At 41.3% G+C, this 16,420-nt stretch overlaps 1 protein-coding gene across 2 annotated transcripts in view; it reads left to right on the top strand.

Moving 5' to 3' along the window:
* Cped1 (cadherin like and PC-esterase domain containing 1) overlaps window positions 1-16,420 on the top strand; it is a 262,923-nt gene that overhangs the window by 216,001 nt on the left and 30,502 nt on the right. For both annotated transcript variants that reach the window (XM_021164697.3, XM_029478163.2), the window contains exons 16-17: window positions 6,777-6,894; window positions 13,712-13,848. In XM_021164697.3, coding sequence (XP_021020356.1) covers window positions 6,777-6,894; window positions 13,712-13,848 — 255 coding nt within the window. The remainder of the gene's footprint in view (window positions 1-6,776; window positions 6,895-13,711; window positions 13,849-16,420) is intronic.

Below are 16,420 nucleotides of genomic sequence, written 5' to 3'. Positions count from 1 at the left end.
CCTCTTCTTGATTTTCTTGTGTTTTGCAAATTGTATCTTGGGTGTTCTATGTTTCTGGGCTAATATCCATGTATCAGTGAGTGCATATCTAATGACTTCTTTTGTGATTGGGTTACCTCAATAAGGATGATATCCTCCAGATACATCCATTTGTCCAAGAATTTCATAAACTCATTGTTTTTAATAGCTGAGTAGTACTCCATTGTGTAAATGTACCACATTTTCTGTATCCATTCCTCTGTTGAGGGACATCTGGGTTCTTTCCAGCTCTGGCTATTATAAATAGGGCTGCTATGAACATAGTGGAGCATGTGTTCTTATTACCAGTTGGAACTTTTTCTGGGTATATGCCCAGGAGAGGTATTGCTGGATCTTCCCGAAGTATTATGTCCAATTTTCTGAGGAACTTCCAGACTGACTTCCAGAGTGGTTGTACAAGCTTGCAATCCCAGCAGCAATGGAGGAGTGTTCCTCTTTCTCCACATCCTTGCCAGCATCTGATCTTAGCCATTCTGACTGGTGTGAGGTGGAATCTCAAGGTTTTTTTTAGTTGCCACAGTGGCCCACTGTTCACACTGTATATTCAGTGGCAGAATTTACAAAGACTCCTCATTTGAACATGGAGGGAGCTCTCTAGTCAGCTCGGCTCATGCTGATGTGTAGAGAAAGCACCTGTAATACTCTCCTTAATTATTATCCAGATGTAGAACATATTTGGCAATTATGGTCAGTTAGAGGACAGTACAACTTTTACTAGAGCAATACTGGAAGTCAGGTTTATTTTAGGGGTCAAACAAAGATTTATCAGCCAGGTTTGGGGTGACAAGGTAATGTACTTCCTAAAACATTTCATGGGCTTTTCTTCTTGTTGCTTTTGGTGGTTCCATGTAAATATGCTGATTTTCAGTATATTCAGTAGTACTGCCTCTGTCTAAGTCAACAGATATCTTTAAATGATGCTATTATTTTGCTTCCTGGTATCTTCTCTTAAAACTTCTTCAAGGTATTGGTTAGCTATGGAGCTGTACTAATAGTCAATGGATACTAACATATGCTTTTGTCCAATATGTACTTTGTTTTCATGCTTGCATCGTAAGCATCTCTAAGGACAGTGTGGAAGGATTGATTTTGCTCAGTCAGTGTGGTCTATGACAAACTCAATAGAACATAATGCCTGGCAACTGGATTGAGGCCCCCTCACTCTTTGGTAGGCATCCCAGCATCCCTCTGCTTCTGAAAGCAGGCATAGAAGAAATCAGCACTGCACTGGGACTTAAGGCAAATCTAATCTTGCTCATGGATGTTTAAAGTTTAAAGTCCTTCAAGTTAAAATCCTGTATGTCCAAGACCACTGGTTCTGTGCGTGTGTGTGTGTGTGTGTGTGTGTGTGTGTGTGTGAGCAGAGGTATGTTGATACATGTTCCCCTGATAAATACAGGTGAAATATATACAAATGGCCCAAATCTAATATAACTGCATGTTTTATTAGATAGTCAACTCTTTTGGTGCCACTCAAACAAAATGTGCCCTACTAAAGCCAAATCTTTAAAGACTACAATCTGGCCTGCCTGCTCACTGGACAATTTACTAGTGTAAAAGTCCAAGCTGACATACTTATAACAGCAAGTATTTTCAGTATGACTAATCAATGTCTTCTGTGCAGGACTGGTTATTATTTAATATATGGAAAACATCCGTTATGTTTATCCTCACATTGCTGGTAAGCACACATTCCCCCCCAGTTGTCTTTAGAAACATCTCCGTGGCCTACAGGCTATTTCCAGTCATTACTCTTTAAGCTTTAATCTACAAAGAACAGGTTTGCTCTTTGGAATGGGAAATAACCTTTCCTTGATGTTGTTGTGTTGTTGTTATTGTTTTGACTTTTTCCAAGCAGATCCAGACTCTTCAAAGTGCCAGAGAGTGCAAAGCAGCATGTGCCGTTCCAACTCTGCACTGCTCAAAGCAGCATGTGCCGTTCCAACTCTGCACTGCTCAAAGCAGCATGTGCCGTTCCAACTCTGCACTGCTTTGTTCTAGAGTCAAAAGGGGTTGAACACTTTCAGACATCCAAACATATAAATTCAGTTTTCCTTCTCATTCGCCTTTATATCTATCCTTCTGGATTCCAACTGAAACCCAAACCAAAAGTGCTAAGCGACCACAATAAAGGCTGCTTTCTTTGGGGTTTCTAGATCCCCGGAAGTGGTGATTATTAGTCATTCATAAACTCCGGATCCCCAGATTTTCCAGTCTAAATTCTCTAAAGCCCAGAGACGTGTGTATTTCTCAATCAAGGCTAGATGGTTTTTCAGAGTGGACTTCAGCATTCAGGACCACAGTGGCCCCATCTCAGCTGATTTGAGGTCTAAGTTGAAAATAGAATATCATATTAGCTTAGAGATGTGGAATGCATGAGAAATATGGAGAAGTATTCCAAATATTGATGTCAGATTAATATATTTAATGGAAAGTAATGAATTCATCTGCTTGCAATTTGTTTCAGTTTCCCCTCCTCCTGAGGTCTTTGCAGACTAACTTACAATATTTTCATAATACAATGTATGGCCACATTTTAATTAACACTTGCTTAGGGAAGAAACACAGTGGTCTCTCGTTCTGTGATGGCCCTTTACTGTGTGGGTTCAAATGTTCTACCAGAGGTACGGGTCTCATGGAGGGAGCCGTATCTACAATGAGTTCACAAATGTGATGTCAAGTCAACGTCAAAGTTCATAGCTCTCTTCCCTGTCTTCTGCCTCTTGCCTTCTTTCTGAATTCTGTTCTGTGAGTTTCCCTGAGTCTTAGGAGGTAATTTGACATAGATGTACCATTTAGAACATAGATGTACCATTTAGAGCTAACGCTATTCAACTGTCACTTATTGTCAGCCTTGGTTCTCAGCCTCTGGACCAGTTACCTGTTTCTGCAACTTGACAACATGTGGATTTAGCAAGAGAGCAGTAGTAGACCCTACTTTCAAGCCATGGGCTTTGGAATAAGATACTATTATTATGAATTTTACTCTCTGGAGCAGGCCTCACACACAAGCCCAAGGCAGTTGGTTACCCTTATAATCTTCATTCTGCTATGCACTATTGGGCACATTTTATCCGACAGCTTGGTATTGTAGCATGCTGGGTTCTCTGTAAGACATACTTATTTTTATTCCTCATTTGTCTTTGTTCTGGTGACCTATTAACTGGAATTGGATCCTGCCCTAAACTGAATCGCTCTCTTTTCATTGATTCAATACATTGACATTATTTTCAACTGGGACCCATGTTTAAAATGATTATCACATGCCCATGACCATGCTCAACAATCACAGTACTGTGACTCACATCATAGATTAATGTACATCAAACTCAGCCCATGTATAGCTGAATCTTGATCAACCAAATTCCAGGTGGGGCTGGGGCTGGGGCTGGGGCTGGGGCTGGGGCTGGGGCTGGGGCTGGGGCTGGGGCTGGGGCTGGGGCTGGGGCTGGGGCTGGGGCTGGGGCTGGGGCTGGGGCTGGGGCTGGGGCAAAGCAAAGCAAAGGGAAGCAAAGCAAAGCAAAGCAAAGCAAAGCAAAGCAAAGCAAAGCAAAGCAGCAAAAGTACTGGATTGTTCCCTGAAAGCCTCAACTCAGGTGACAGTAATAACGTCTTGCTCTATCTTAAGGGACTAAGGGACTAAGATATCAAGACTGGCAAGTGAGGTAGCTGAGTTTCAAAGTGAGGCAGACGTGAACTTGAATTCTACCTCACATAGGTAGACTGATCACAGTTATCATTATTGTGATCACTATGCTTCAGGTTTACACCAGAGAACATGAAATTTTGGTTGGGAATTTTTTTTTTTCATGAGGAAGGCATCTAGAACTCCAACTAGCAGCTGAATATTCATCCCAGTATTCATAGAACAGATAATCAATACATATTTGACTAAGTGTCATTTGTTAATATCTCCTCACATTTGTTAATATAGAACTTTTATAACAATAAAACCCCACAAATCCTAAATGCATACACAAATGGCCATATTCATTTGAGTATTACACCAAAGTCACACTTATTAATGGTGTAGGTTTTTTTTTTTTTTTTTTTTTTTTTGAGACAGGGTTTCTCTGTGTAGCCCTGGCTGTCCTGGAACTCACTCTGTATAGCAGGCTGGCTTTGAACTCAGAAATCTGCCTGCCTCTGCCTCCCAAGTGCTGGGATTAAAGGCGTGAGCCAACACGTCCGGTGTGTAGTTTTTCTTAATAAGCATCTTAAATTTGAATAACATTCAACTCAGGACATAGGAACCTATTTTTTCAATATGTGTTTAAGAAAACCATCTTCTTGACAAAAGAAAATAAAGGTTTCAAAATAAAAATTGTACATTGATTTCACAGACGACCCTAGCAAATCTCAAAACCTAAGTGTTTCGTTTTTGAAAGCACTCACTGTAGACTATCGTATCTTACAGGGCCATGAAAGCTCCTCAGAAGTTGATTATGCTGTATTCTTTCATAAAAAGTAAAAAATTATTTTGTTTATGTCAGCAGCTATCATCTTCCTAGTGATTCAAGCTATATTCACCAACAATAGTCTAAGTGTTTCATTTAGTACAATTTAACATTTGATGCATACTACAGTTTGGGGATCGTCTTTTAGGACCTGTCCTAAACAAAAGAAATACAAATCCTTAAGAAAAACTTCTTAGAAGACCCTAGGGTGAAATACCACCAGTTATAGGTTGTGTCTTTCCCCCTCACTACTGGAAGACAACGTTACTGTGGCTCTGAGCTCACAGGCACACACAGGCCTTCTGGGTCCCTCGTGGTGCATCTATGCCTTAACAGCATTCACTCGCACATCTGCAGTGTTCCCAACGATACGCAATAAAGTAGAAGCAATAAACAGAGAAGTCAAGCTTTCTGTCCTCAGAGGAAAAGACTGATAAAGAAAGCAACCATAGGACAATAAGAAAAGAGTAGGGCCACACACTCCTAACATTAGACTCTAAGAGCCAGCTCTCCAAAAGAGGCAGAGATGGAAGACAGGTGTGGGGTTTGAGTAGGAGTTAAACAAGCAATGGAGCAGACAGCTGTGTGTGAGAGGGCACAGAGAGAACAGAGAAAGATGCCCTGGACAAACCAGTCATCTGGGCCAAGCAGAGTACATGCAACGCAATCTAGAGAATGGATTTGAGCAGAAAAGGAACTAATTAGGATTTACATCTGGGAAAGATACTTAGCAACAATACAGGAAACGGATGCATGAGCCAGCAAAAGGTCTGGCAAGAGAGATCCATGAAGAGGTCAAAGCAATTTCTATGGAAAATGAATATACTGCCCAGGACCACATGGAGTCAAGAGAGAAAAGAATGACATCAGAGGGACACAGCATGAGCAAAGGTATGAGGATTCCTTGGATGTTAGGGAAAATGAAGAGAGACTGATAACAGCTCTGACCGAGGACCTGGAACTCGTGTGAGCTCCTGGGGAGCCGAGAGGATACAAGACAGATTAGAAGTTGGAAACTTGTAAGGTTAAATGTGGCTGTTTTGTGTAGAACACCAACCTGACTAATAAGAACTTAAGCGAGTGCTCTTACACATCAAAGCAGCCAGCAGCAGAGGCTGCAGATCAAGGAAGTCTGAACTTTATCATCAGAGGGAAAGCTCTGGACTTTCCGTCACATCACATAACAGTTGTTCCAGCTACCACAAGCCTCTCCTGAAAGCCAGGAAGCCAAAAAAGACAGAGCAAAGACCAAACCCTGGGAGCCACTGAGATGACTCGATGGGTAAGGCACTTGCTCTCAGGACTGGGGACCTGAGTTCAATCCTGGGTACACACATGTTTGAAGGGAAAAGCCAATTCCCTCGAGTTGTCACCCCACCTCCCTCCCCACCAAGCTGTCCTCTGGCCTCCACACATGCCCTATGGCATGCACGTCCATATGCAGCCCCAAATAAATAGATTCACACTTAAAATCATTAGAAACTTTTTTACGAGGAAGAAGTTTTACACCACAAAGCACAGATGTCGCAGTAATTCAGCTCACAAGAAAGGTCACTCCTTTTTGTAAGATAGACATGTAGACACGGTGGTATTAACTTTCTCCTCCAGAGAGTAAAGTGAGAAAAGGTGAAATTTAAATACCTTTTAACCCAACCGAGGTATCTGCCAGTTATATTTGTTCTATAATTTTTCTTTTGTTGTGAAATCGGCAGCCAAGCACCCGCAGTGTCTTCTACAACTTTCTTGCTCCAAGATGCCTCAGGATCACAAGAAGGCTGCACACTCTTTAGTCTCATATTTGCATATCAAGTGGAAGGTGATACAGAGAGACAAGGGAACACTTTCACTGGAACATAAATCTTTTCCAAACTTCACACCTGAGATTAATGTACAGTTCTTGGACAAGAGCTACCCTGAGAGCGCCTTTATCTGTAAGAAATGCTTGGAAATAGATTTGTTTTAAACCTGGTGCACATAGCTACCTAAAACCACAAAACAAGGTGCGAGTGTGTGTGTGTGTGTGTGTGTGTGTGTGTGTGTGTGTGTGCAGATGTGCGTCTATGAGATGCCAACCTCAGAACATAGAACAACCTTGTTGAACAACCTCAGGAGCCAACCATGTTTTTGAGGCAAGGTTTCTTACTATTCAGAACTCATCAAGTCGGCTAGGCTGGCTGGCCAGTGAACCCCAGGCCTCTGCTTTGCAAGCTACTTTTTAGCTTTCTTATCATGTGATCCACTCTTGATAATGATAGCTATTTTCTTTTCATTTTCATACAGGATTGTGACTTACTGATTCACCCAGAAGAAACCTGTGGGTTGCAGCCTATTTCTGCAGAATACATTGAAGCCATTTCACAGCCTGAAATAGAGAGTTGTCCATCTGGGGACACTAAAGGTGAATACATGGGTATCCTTTCTCTAAAATAAATTCCTTGGTCTATAGGCACATGTTTAATTGGCCCCTGTTTTAAACAAGGACCTTCCTTTTTCACTCGAGTAAACATCAAGACATACTGCAAGTGTAGATGCATTGTTTTCATTTGTGAAACATTTGATTAATTAAGCAAGCAAACTCTTTGCTTCATTGCTAACCCATTGCCATCTAGAAATGGCAGACCAGAGGTCACTTCAGCCAGGAGCCTTCCTTTATCCTCTAACTCATTTCCTAACTCTGTACTTTTCTTATATCACAATCTCCACAATCCATTTAGTACCTAATTCATTGTTTAGTGCCATTCTTCCCACGATGTTGGTTTCATGAGGACAGAAAGTTGGCCTTTTTCACTTTAGTTTTTATTACATTTTTATTTGTGTGTGTGGGGGGATACCCATGCACACGCATGTGTGTGCCAGGAAGAGCACAGGAAGGTCAGATGACAGCCTGCACGAGTCAGTTCTATCTTTCCATCATGTGGGTCTCTGGGAGCAAGTTCAGGTTGTCAGGCCCAGAAACAAGCACCCTCACCCAGTTCCCTTTTTCAACTCACTACATCCATATAAACATACATACATACATACATACATACATACATACATACATAATCCACACATGGTGGATAGAAAATAAATACCCAGTTTTAAATCATTTATTTTCATTGTAGGGAAAGTATTGGAAATAACCACAAGTACCCCTCATATTTTGATCATTCCTACAAATAGGGACATGAGGATTTCAGATTGTGGCCTTAAATCTCACATGAGTCACGGACAGACCCACAGTGAGTCACCACTCTCTTTTTGTTTCATCCTCTCAGGCTTCCTGAAGCAGGCAGAGTGCAGTCAAGCAAAGCTGATGCTGAGAATGTATTTTTAAAAAATTAAAAAATTAAACTAATTAAGGCTCAGAGCATGTATTCTTCGGTGGTCCTGGTTACTGCTCCATCCTGACCCCCATGGCTCCCGTCCTCAGAAAGGCCCGCGAAGGCGCACACAGCTGCACTAGCCTCACCGTGAACTTCACACGGCTGCTGCAGCGGGAAATGTGTTTCCCAAATGGGCAGGGCAAATTGCAATTTGGCACGCAGCTAGCAAATGTGGGCATGTCCCAGTCTTGAACATATGTTCTAAATAATAAACTCCAGTCAGGGAGGGACTCGCCTGTTATGGAGGGTCAGGTGCCGTGATCTGTGTCTCCCTGCCGAAGGAGACACAGACTCAGCCTTCAAAGGGGATACCTGTGTCCAGTCCAGTATTGTTTTAATCAGATGACAATTTATGACAATCGTAAAACAACTTAATTCTATTCTTTGTACCGCAACCAAGGCAAAGCTCTTCTACTCTTCAGTTCACGACACCGTTTCTGCTCAGGAGTCAGCAGTTTGTTCTAGCCTGTGAAATTCACCATTATTACATCAGCCAAGCCCTGGATCATCTCTGTCCGTTCCGTGGACTTGGTCTGGTGCATCAGTAGACCCCTTTAGAGAAGGCTCCACACTGACTGCCATGCTTTATATCCTGGCACTTCAAGACTTCCCCCTCCCATCTCTTCCCTACCTCTCAACCTCCTTGCCTCTCTCTGTGTGCTGATAACCCTGCTTTGGGATGTGCAGCTCTGCTTCTCCAATCTGTTCCACTGCCTCCACGGGTCCATCCTGTCCTTTCCTTCTGTCTGATGCCATACTCTTTTTCTCTAGCCAGCCTCATTCCACCACGCTCTCTGGGTTCCCAGAGCAATCCAGGCACAGAATCTTCATAGTGCTACTTCCTTCTCTTTCAAGTGTATACTGACTTAGATCTGTCTGAAACCCATTGGTGTTCCCCCTGAACACCGTGATAAACACCAGGAAAAGAACAGAACAGGGCAGCCCTGGGGATGAAGCCAATAATAAAGATGAAAATATATGTGCAACCGCCTTGTATCTAATCATTTTTATTTCCATGTTTTATGATGGACACAATATATAAACATAGGCATATCTGCCTATCGTATACTGTGCATGTACTAAGACGTCAAGGGTGCATGGGCTGTATGTTTTTACTGATGGCTTCCCTTGATTAGATTTCTCGAGAACATAAATTGTTTATATTAATCTTCCAGTGCCTAATAGACAAATTAAAAAAAAAAAAGGTTTACCAAACTAAACAGAGATTTTAAACCTTTCCCTTTCCACAGGAATCTATGACACAATCAGGAGGCTACACACACATACATGCAGATGAACGCACACACGCACGCACGCAGAGAGCACCAAAAGCCCACAGACTCAAAGATGTTGAAAAAGTTCAGAAAGTGCTGTTCTAGAATGTATGGGGTGTTCCCAGAGACGACCCAATCCTTCATAACAGGACTTTCTACATCTTAAGGGAGAACCCATCCTGGTGGATGATGCTGGAGGGAAATCTTCTGAGAAGTTGTGCTTATTCAAACATCTTCTGGACCGAAAAGCTATTTTAATAGTGTGCTACAATTTGACAGCACTGGGTCCATTCTTTTTACCTGCAATATACTAATGCCATACTGTCTTTTTTAAAAGTTAAACTAGCTTAGATCGTTTGGAATCAATCACTGTATTTCTTTTCTCCTCCTCAGTTGCTGAATAAAGTAAAAGTAATTCTTCTAATTTGGAGAAAGGAGCCATACATGCAGTTATAATTAAATAAGAACTTCTAAAAACCCTCCTCAAATCATAATATATAAAAAATGAAAATATTTCTCCATAACTTACTTTTAGTGAGAAAATGTAGAAAAAACCATCGTACTTCTAATATTTATTATATGTTTTATTTACTAAAATTAAACCTTGAGGTTATATACAGTAATTAGCATTAGTATGTATATGAGTTTATTTCCACCATGGTCCTAGATGGCTGAACATTTTTTTCTCCATGATACCAGCCACTATGATCCACTCAAGTGCCATTTACCATAAAGCTCAAACCATAAAGAAAATTCCTTTTTCTAAAGGACAGTTGTGCTCCTCCAAATGTCATTCCTTAAAACGCCTGTCATAGTTTATTTCAGAAGTTGCAGTTTTGATTCGCTCCATGTTTAAATATATAATTCAGAGCTTGTGGTTAGTGCCCCTCCCTTTTTTTGACAATTTTAATTAAGAGCTGGTATCACTTAAAATGTCAAGATCCCCAGTCGTACAGATGTTATACAGATGACTACCTAAACTCACAGTAAATAAAAGGCATTGCTAACGGATTCAAAAACAGAGAAAGTCATGACTGCATAAATATATAGTAGTGTGTGACATAGGGGCCAACTTTGCAGATACCAAATCAAGCTTTCCTTTTATGTATGTAAAACTTAATGCCCCAAAACTAATTATAACCATATTTGCGTGTTTCTTAGAGCTGACCACTTTTTCTTCATAATGGAAGTAGCCACAGAGGGTCTCGACCCTTCTGGAAGGTTAGGGAAAAAGAATGTTCTGGATTCATGATGCAATTAGATATACAAAGATCAGATTAAGAGAGAGAGAGATAGAGACAGAAAGAGACAGAGAGACAGAGAGAGACAGAGACGAGAGACAGAGAGAGAGAAAAGAGAGAGGCAGAGAGAAATGAAATAAGATAAAGTGAGATAAGATACTTACCCAGAATGCCATCATCTGATCAGAGAAAAATATCAACCACAGTCTTTACCAACACATATACCCATCAAGTAAATTTAATGTGAAAAAAGTTTTTAATTATTTTATTTTGTGTATATGATTGTTTTGCCTACATCTAGGCATACCATGTACAGACCTGCTGTCTGCAGAGACCAGGAACTGGAGTTACAGGTGGTTGTAAGCCACCATGTGGGTGCTGGGAACTCAAGCCAGGTTCTCTTTGGGAACATCCAATGCTCTTCAGCCATCTCTCCAGCTCCTAAAGTCAACTTCTTAAAAATAAAGAAATAAATCATTAGGGCAATCAGACAATGTGGCTCTCTCAAGAGACCCAAGAGACATATTGGGTCATATATTATTTTCAACTGAGGGTTTTCTACTAATCTGGCATAATGCAATATCAGAATCAACCAAATGGATTGTGGTCCAGCTCTGATATAACACTCACTTCACTTCTACTTATTTCTTGATGCCTCTGTTTACTTCATCTGTGAAACAAGAGTGCAGTGAGGACCAGCTCCAAATTCCCTTCCAACTCCATCCCAGGCAAATGTGCACACACTCTGGAGGCAAACTCTTTCCTTTGCCATTTAAAAACTTTTTTGTCCCCTTCATCCTCTGTCTTTGAGCAATTACATATCTATCTATCTATCTATCTATCTATCTATCTATCTATTATCTATCTGCACACTGTACACTGCACCCTGAAGGAAACACCTTCTCATGGCAGACCCTGAACTTTCCCAGTGTGTGCACTCTATGTGGAGGCCAATCAGAAGTCTTACTCCTACCAAGCTCATCCCTGCAGTATTCGCAGACTATCATACTTTCAATGCATACTTTCAGACTCTCATCTCGCAAGAAAGTCCTATTTACATCTAGTGAAATTTCCAGAATTTTTCTGTTTTCACTTTATTATGAACCACCATGGCATACTTGTGGTCAGGACACAGGACTAAAATCTATTTATGGGCAGCTCGGTGCCAGATACCATGGCAGGTGCTATGCATACTTTCCTTATAAAGTAGTAAATTTAATCATGAAAATATTAAGTCATTTGTCCAATTGAAACAGTGAGCTGCAACCTTGGCTTCACTGTGGAACCATCTGAAAGAATTTTTCAAAAATATAGATGGATAAGTCTCATACTTAATGTTGCACTAGGGTACACCCTAGGCACAAAAATTTTAAAAAGCTTTCTGGGTGAGACTTGCAATCAACACTGAGTTCACAAGCTTGCTGAAGGGGCAGAACCTGGGGGGTGAGAGGGTGTCTCGATAATCTGAGTTACTTTCCCATCACAGATATTTCTACTCAATTTTGTATCAGCTCCCAAGATTCTGTTGTGATCTCTAATGTGGAAATGGTCAGTCTCAAATTTGAATATCGCTGCTTTTTCTCATAGATTTATCATTATAGTTAAAAGTGTGGGCCCCAAATTGCTCAGCTCAAATCCTCTTTCCACTGCCTTTTCGGTGGAAGTCAACATAGCACCCACCTCCCTGAATCCTGCTGAGGAGATGGCAAGGTAGTTCTGAGGCTTAAACAAGTTACTATGTTAAACCTCTTAAGTGTGACTGGCATGTATAAGTACTAACTATTTTTGTATTCTTGTGACATTTTAATGTCATAGTGCCTAGCACTAACACTTCACCATGACAGATCCTTGATACACTTAAAGTGTGGTCTGCACAAGGTGGAATGTAGTGATTTTGACTATCCCTGAAACACAAAGTGCTCCTGGGTAGACATAGGATAAGGCCATTTTCTGATATTCCCCCTGCATTTAAAAACCAGGGAAAAGAAAGGGGTTATGACAAGGAGACATATGTGCCAGCGTTCTTTGAAATTTTAGTGCTTTGTTCCTGCTTGGTTTTAACACTCTAACCTGTTTATGTTACTCCGATGTCCCTCTCTTTTCTTACAATTCATAATTTCCTCGTATCCTTTTTTTCCCCCTGCCAGCTACTTTCTCTTAATCTGCTGACACCTTTTCCCTTTCAGTGGCAGATCCATAGAGGCCACCACAACAATGTCAACATACACCAACACTCGAATACACACTTCTGACACCACACCCCTGAGGCTGTGAATGGAGTAGGTAGTCTGTTCATGTTCAGAAGGTTGACCATCTTCCCACTGCGTTGCATACACACTAAGGACTTTGCCGACAGCACCACGAAGCAGACTGAGACTCAGAAACAGTAGAGAGTTTTATTTTAAAATGTTCCTTGAGGCTAGAGAGATAGATGGCTCACGGGGTACAAGCCTAAAAGGGGGAGTTCAATTCCTGGAATCCATGAGAAGGCTTGACCTGGTGCTACAGGGCTGTCAGTCTGGATCTCCTTTAGAAAGAAGAGAGGTAGAAAGAGGAGACTGTCTCAGAAGCTTCCAAGCCAGAGAACCCGGAATATGCAATGCAGCAGAAGAAATAGCAAATCAGAACCTGCTGCCTCATTGCGGTGTGAGAGGAGAATCGCCTCCCAAAAGTTATTAGCAAGCTCCACCTACACTGTATCCCCCACAAATGAATAAATAGGTTTTTTTTCCTTTACTAATCCAAAATCAGAAAAACAAAACATATGACAACACTACTCACTTCAACCACGCTATGAGGAAACCAAGGGAACACAGCTAGATAAAAAATGAAGATAGCCACACCCAAAGTGCCATCAATCAGAAGAAGGACTAATAGCCTGTCTTGAAAACTATAAATTATCAAAATACTCTTGTATCTCTCTTGTATGTGTTTAAATTTCTTGAGCACAGTGAAGACGTCTGTCATCATACTGGTAACCTAGTCATGGGTTAGGATGATAAATGGTGAAGGCCCACTTACAACCTGAGAACTCCCACTCAATGTTAGTCCTATTGAAGTTCAAAAGTAAGTTAATGGTTGAGTAGCAGGCAGTCACCTGTTTCCTTGTGAGGTCTCATAGGACTCGCCCCTGACTCCAGCATGAACAGTGTTATTTCACAACAGGACATCATGTTTCTTCTCTGCTTGGCTGGCAGGAGGCCCTGCCTTTTCCCACTGTATATACTAGATAAGAATGGTCTTCTCACTTCCGTTTCTGTAGCTGGGTGACATTGACTTCTATACTTGCAACGTGTAGTTTCAGAAGCGAAACGAAGTCTTGCTATGTATTCTAGGCCAGTGGATTGTGCCCTGCCTTACTTGTTCAGACAACAGGACCTGTGACTGGAGAGAAATAACCTGGCAACCACACAACTGCCAACACGACATTCTAACCAAGCCAGACCTTCAGCAGTGCCTGCAAGGAAGGAAGGTAGGTTCTGCACTCAGTCAGGGAAGCCTGGACTTCTTGATGTCTGCAGCACTGGGGCCAGACCATTGCATGTGCTAAACCAGCTTCTGCCCTCTTGCAGTGAGGAAAACTAACTCAATGTCACTTGGCTTTTTGGATCACCTGTAGACATGATCACAGATGATCATTAATAATCCATGCTCACGACGGTCACGTTTCTCTAAATCAGTCTATATGGTAGATGGAGGATATTAAAGCCATGTGCTGTGGTGACCCAATTCCAGGCTGGTTTTGAAGCACAAGTTGTTAGGAGCTTGTCATGTTAACTGACTTTGGGCAACTCAGAGCAGCCAGCCTCATGGCTGATAGCTCTAGCATACACCACTACTAAAACAGAAATCTGTAGCTCTGTGCAAGAAGCCAAATGCCCCTGCATGCAAGACTCACTTTTAGAACTTACCAAGTGCACAGTGTTGAGTTTTCACTCTAACCTTGCTGACCATCTTTTGAATTCTGGGCAGGTCATATGTGAACCTCAGCAGGCTGCCTTTCCCTCTCTTGGGGCTCCTAAGCTGATGTCTGGGCCATACAGTTTCTTCTTGCTAGGTATGCTCTGACTAGGTAGAGCCCAGGAGAACCTTGAGACACGTGAAACGGGCACATAGGCTGAGATGCTTGGCTGACATCAAGTGAGTAATCATAACCAGATTTTCGAAGCACTTCTCATCAGATGGACTTCTCCTTGCGCTCCATGTGTAAGCGCTCACATATGGGCAGGCCCATTTCAAAAGCTGATTTTAAAAACAGCATAGTATGGAATGCATGCCAAATTTTCTGTTAGTAATTAGTTTAAGAAGAATGCGAATGGGGACGGGTTAGGGCACGAAGATAAATGTGCTCATCATTTCAACAGAAGTAGAGTAACGCTCAAGGCTGAGAACATGACCAATAATTAAGATACAGTATTAGTTAATTTGTAAAAAGGGAGAGCAAGAAAACACTGATGTAGAAGCTTATTGTCAGCAATATGAACCAAGCTGTTTTTCTGTGTAAGGAACAGTTATACTGACTCTCACATCTTAAAACCCACTAGGCTCTAAACTACATTAGGGTAAGGGGTGTGTTTGATTCATTACAATAGCCTAATTGATGTATACGGTTTGTGATGCATAGTAATTATTTCATGAATATTAGTAGAGATGGGGTTTTAGCTCAGTGGTAAAGTATGAACTTAAAATATGCAAAGACTCTGGTTTTAATCCCCTGCATAATCAATTAATTGATTAATTGTAGTGGGTTGGCTTGAGAGAATCCCAAGTAGAACCAAGTGATGCTATGTGACCTTGCCCCCAAGTTATTTCTGATTGATAAACGGAGCTGTTGACAGCTAATAGTTAGGTAGAAGAGACATAGGTGGAGTTTAGGATTTCTAGGCTGGAGGTCAGCAGAAAATGATCAGAGGGAGAAAAGAAGTGAATGGAGGAGAAGCCACCATGGGTTAGGTGGGTCATGAAAACATAGCCCTGAAGGCTGGCCAATTGGAGTTAAGAGAAGCCCAGATGAAACACAGTAATAACTCAGGGTTGTTGCTAGGAAAGTAGATTCTAATAGCATAGAGGGTAGATATCTGTCCAGCTCTTATGGTGCTTAAGTCTTATTGTAAATAATAAAAGTTGTATGTCTTTTAACTGAATAATCAAGGAGGGGTAGAAACCCCAGATTGGATTTAAAATTTTCTACAACAATCAATCAATATTTGTTGAATAATTGAATAAATGAAATTTTTAATTACTCTTAATCAAAATTTTATGAGGTAAATATTATGTGTGTTGTCTACTTAGAAAAATTATATGCTCCAGGAGATGGAGTTCACTGGTAAAATTTGTGCGCTGCTGTGACTGCACCAGCTTTGGGCCATGCATCGACATATGTTAAAATTGAATCGGTATAGTGGTGACAGTCACCCTTGTGACACCAGCCAGATAGCTCTCTACCCAAAATTCCATTCTAACCTCAGAATCCAGAGTACTGGGCACAATACCAAGAAGATGCCTCATTCTATTGACCTGAAAAGCAGTTGATGCAAATTTATCACTAAATTATGTGACTTTGTTTCTCAGGCTCCTTTCTCCACCTATAAAATGATAAGTAAACATGCTCTAATCCTCCACAGTGGATGGATCTCCTCTTTAGAAAGCTAAAGATGCTATAGTCTGATACCATAGACTGGGTAGCTCAAACAGACAAATTTCTGGGCTGGGGAGTCTGAGATCATTTCCATTTTCTGATGGATGCGGTCTTGTATCCACAGATGAGAGAAAAGGTGTGGAAGTCACATCCTCTTTTCATTCAGAGAACACCATCACAGGGACTCTACCATCTAGTCTAAACTTGTCACCTCCCTAGGGTTCCATCTGCTATGACCACAATGGCTTTTACGATGTTGATACATGAATTCTTGCTAGTCACAGTCTGTAACATTGTCTCAACTGGCTACAAAGCTGGTTATTTAGCAACTCTACAAGGCATGGTTAAAAGGTGACATTTTCTTTTGTGTTATTGAGAAATGTATGTTATTATAAAACCAGAAAAC

Source organism: Mus caroli, unplaced genomic scaffold, assembly GCF_978045245.1.
Source record: "Mus caroli unplaced genomic scaffold, Mus_caroli_1 scaffold_7, whole genome shotgun sequence".
NCBI lineage: Eukaryota > Metazoa > Chordata > Mammalia > Rodentia > Muridae > Mus > Mus caroli.
This window is presented reverse-complemented; position numbering and strand designations above follow the sequence as displayed.